The sequence below is a fragment of the Lathyrus oleraceus genome, chromosome 6 (genome assembly GCF_024323335.1).
Source record: "Lathyrus oleraceus cultivar Zhongwan6 chromosome 6, CAAS_Psat_ZW6_1.0, whole genome shotgun sequence".
NCBI lineage: Eukaryota > Viridiplantae > Streptophyta > Magnoliopsida > Fabales > Fabaceae > Lathyrus > Lathyrus oleraceus.
The window spans coordinates 197826060-197829102 of NC_066584.1; the positions used below are offsets into that span (position 1 = coordinate 197826060).

The 3043-nt window shown below is 45.4% G+C and overlaps 1 protein-coding gene across 1 annotated transcript; it reads left to right on the top strand.

The window, feature by feature from the left end:
- The first annotated feature begins 676 nt into the window (after nt 1-676).
- LOC127094742 (uncharacterized) lies at nt 677-1900 on the top strand. The gene has a single exon (XM_051033532.1). It carries the CDS (start codon nt 677-679, stop codon nt 1898-1900), a length of 1224 nt encoding a protein of 407 aa, XP_050889489.1.
- Nucleotides 1901-3043: the final 1143 nt, after the last annotated feature.

The following is a 3043-nucleotide window of genomic DNA, read 5'->3' on the forward strand; positions in this document are numbered from 1 at the left end:
GTAGAACATTAAACCTATGGCCCATTAAGGTTGATGGTCGCGTAGTACGGGTCCCCGAGAAGCTTTTCTTGTGTGGGTCGGTATGAAGATCTCACTCAAAGTAGATCTTCTTGATGGAGTTGACGACCGACAAGCTTTTGTCGTAAGCGGCAAACAGTCAAGGAGGTCCGTGACTTTGAGACCCTTGTCTAGAACCCAATGTCGATGGTTGCATAGTGCGGGTCCCCGAGAAGCTTTTCTCGTGTGGGTTGGTACAAAGATCTCACCCAGAAGAGGCTCATTTGAGGGGATTGACGACCGACAAGCTTTTGCCGTAAGCACCAAACAGCCAAATGAATCGATGACTCTGGGGTCCCTATCTAACCCTAGACTCCGACCGGTGAGATCCCTTTTGTGAGTAAGCAATCAGAGCTATCCTCCATCCGTATCTCGAACCTGTGATACCATGCCAACTTGTGTGTTCGACTCGTGGGAACCATGCTTGTGTATTATTCATTCACTCACTCATGCATTCATGCATCATAAAAAATATTCAAATACAATATTCATGCATCATTCTGCATATCATCAAACAAAAGCCAAAAAACTTACCATTTGACCCTTCTATCCAGAATCATCCACAGTCAAGCTGACTTCCCGACATTCATACTACACGCGCAATAATCAGAAATTGCTCATGGATCAGTTGGAGCAGAATCAAGCTGCTATGAAGGAGGATATGACCAGTGTGACGGCTCAGATGGGTCAGCTCGTTGAAGCCCTACAAGCTCTGGCTAGGGGACAAGAGGAAATGCATCAGGCTAATCTGAGAGCCTCTAATGCCAACCCTGCTGTTGTGACTATACCGGTGAATCCACCAGGAGGAGCTGGTACGCCTGCTGTAGCTCAGCCACCTCCCAAAAGAGGTCTAGTATACCAGAATGCTAATCAAACATTAAGTTTCCCCGCCAATGGGAGATTCCAACCTGAGATTGACGATCAGCATGACGCTTTCTTCACCACAAAGGCTGACTCAGTTTATGAAGCTTTTGGTCCTTCTCCTGCTGACATCGAAAGGAGATTTCAAATGGTGGAGGAGAGATTCAAGGCGATGCAAGGTCCCGATACCTTTGGGTTGGATGCTGCTGACATGTGCCTAGTGCCAGATGGGAAAATTCCTCCCAAGTTCAAAGTCCCGAGCTTTGAAAAGTATCAAGGGGTCACTTGTCCAAAGACCCACATCCGAGCTTTCTGTAGAAAGATGGCCGCTCATTCTAGTGACGAGAAACTCTTAATGCATTTTTTCCAGGACAGTCTTAGTGAAACTTCTCTGGAATGGTATATGCAGCTCGAGCGCACGCATATACGAACCTGGAAGGAACTTGCTGAAGCCTTCTTGAAGCATTATCAGTATAACTCAGACATGGCTCCCAATCGGACTCAGCTCCAAAGCCTTTCTCAGAAGCCGGATCAATCGTTCAAAGAGTACGCTCAACGATGGAGAGACCTGGCTGCTAGGGTTCAACTCCCTCTTCTCGGGAGAGAGCGGATAAACATGTTTGTGGATACCCTTCAAGGGCCGTATTTTGAAAAAAGGATTGGAAGTACCACCTCGGGATTCTCGGACTTGGTCATTGCCGGCGAGCGAATTGAGAATGGCTTAAAGATTGGTAAAATACAAGATACAACCGCGGTGGTTAATGGAGCAAAGAAGCCTTATTCCGGATTCTCAAAGAAGAAGGAAGGAGAGACCAATGCTATCGCTCAAGGGGGATATGAAGGTTACCAAATTCCACACTATCCAGTGGCAGCAGTAACACCTAACCCATATCCGCAGCCAGCGTATGTCATTCCAACTGGCCCTCCAGCGGTGCAATATCAGCAGCCCTATGCTCCTCAGCAACCTGTTGCTCCGCAATAATAGAACTACTATCAATAGGGTAGACAAGGACCAAGGAGGCCTCCCAGAAGGTTTGATCCAATTCCCATGCCATATGGACTTCTGCTAGCTCACTTGCTCAAGGATTCGCAGGTTCAGCTGAGAGAAGCTAAGGCTCCTCCTGTACCTCTCCCTCCCGGGTATGACATGAACGTCAGCTGCGAGTATCACTCTGGGACGCGGGGGCACTCGATCGAGAATTGCAATATCTTCAAGCACAAAGTACAAGACTTGATTGACTCAAAAGCAATATCGTTCAAGCCAAATGTTCCAAACAACCCCGTGCAGGCAAGTACATCTGCAGTGCCTTAGTCAGAACAGCATTGGATCTGAAGGATCGGTAGCTGTGGGATTGTCTCGTCAGCTTTTTCCAGAACCAAGACCCCAAGCAGTGGGAGAATAAAGCGGGTCATTCCAGCAATCTCTGGTTCAATCATGTTCATGTGTGATTTTCTTGATTGTCATTTGTAACATTCATTTGTAATAAACTCGTTTGTTTTTGAATAATAATGACATTGAAATGAATTTGCATGTTTTGAATAAATCCATTCGTGTCCACTCATACTTTATCTTATCAATATTCAAATAGTTTTTGGAGGAGGATGATGTAATTAAAAACACGAAACGAATTCACTGCTCGTACGCTTTTGAATAAAACTGTGCTGATGATGTAAGGCATTGATTCAAATCCCCAAACACCAGAGATATAAGGAAGATAATCCCTAGTTAACCCATTCGAGCCAAGGAGTAGGAGTTTCTTTCTTAAATATAAACCCCTCAATCTCAAACCGGGGCAGGGTAGTCATCAGTCAGTTTAACCAAGCGTTCACATTTCAAAAAAGGGAGTGTCCTATCTAAGGATCAACCATATCTTATCCCTCACAAGAGGTCGGAAACCACCAAATTCCAAACGGTTGTCCCTCACCCACAGAGGCCCGAGGCGGTCACAACCCATTCAAATCAATGGCCAGATGTCACACGATTTGTGTCAACAAAAAGAAACAGGAAAAACATTAAAAAACAAAAAAAGAAGGCCTGCTAAGTCAAAAACTCGAAAACGAGTGACTTAGGCAAAAATTAGGGCATCCCTGTGGATTGTAAATATGAACCAATCCAGCAAAGATA

Coding starts and splice junctions, on each gene's coding strand:
- LOC127094742 (XM_051033532.1), top strand. CDS start 677: ATGGATCAGTTGGAGCAGAATCAAGCTGCTATGAAGGAGGATATGACC.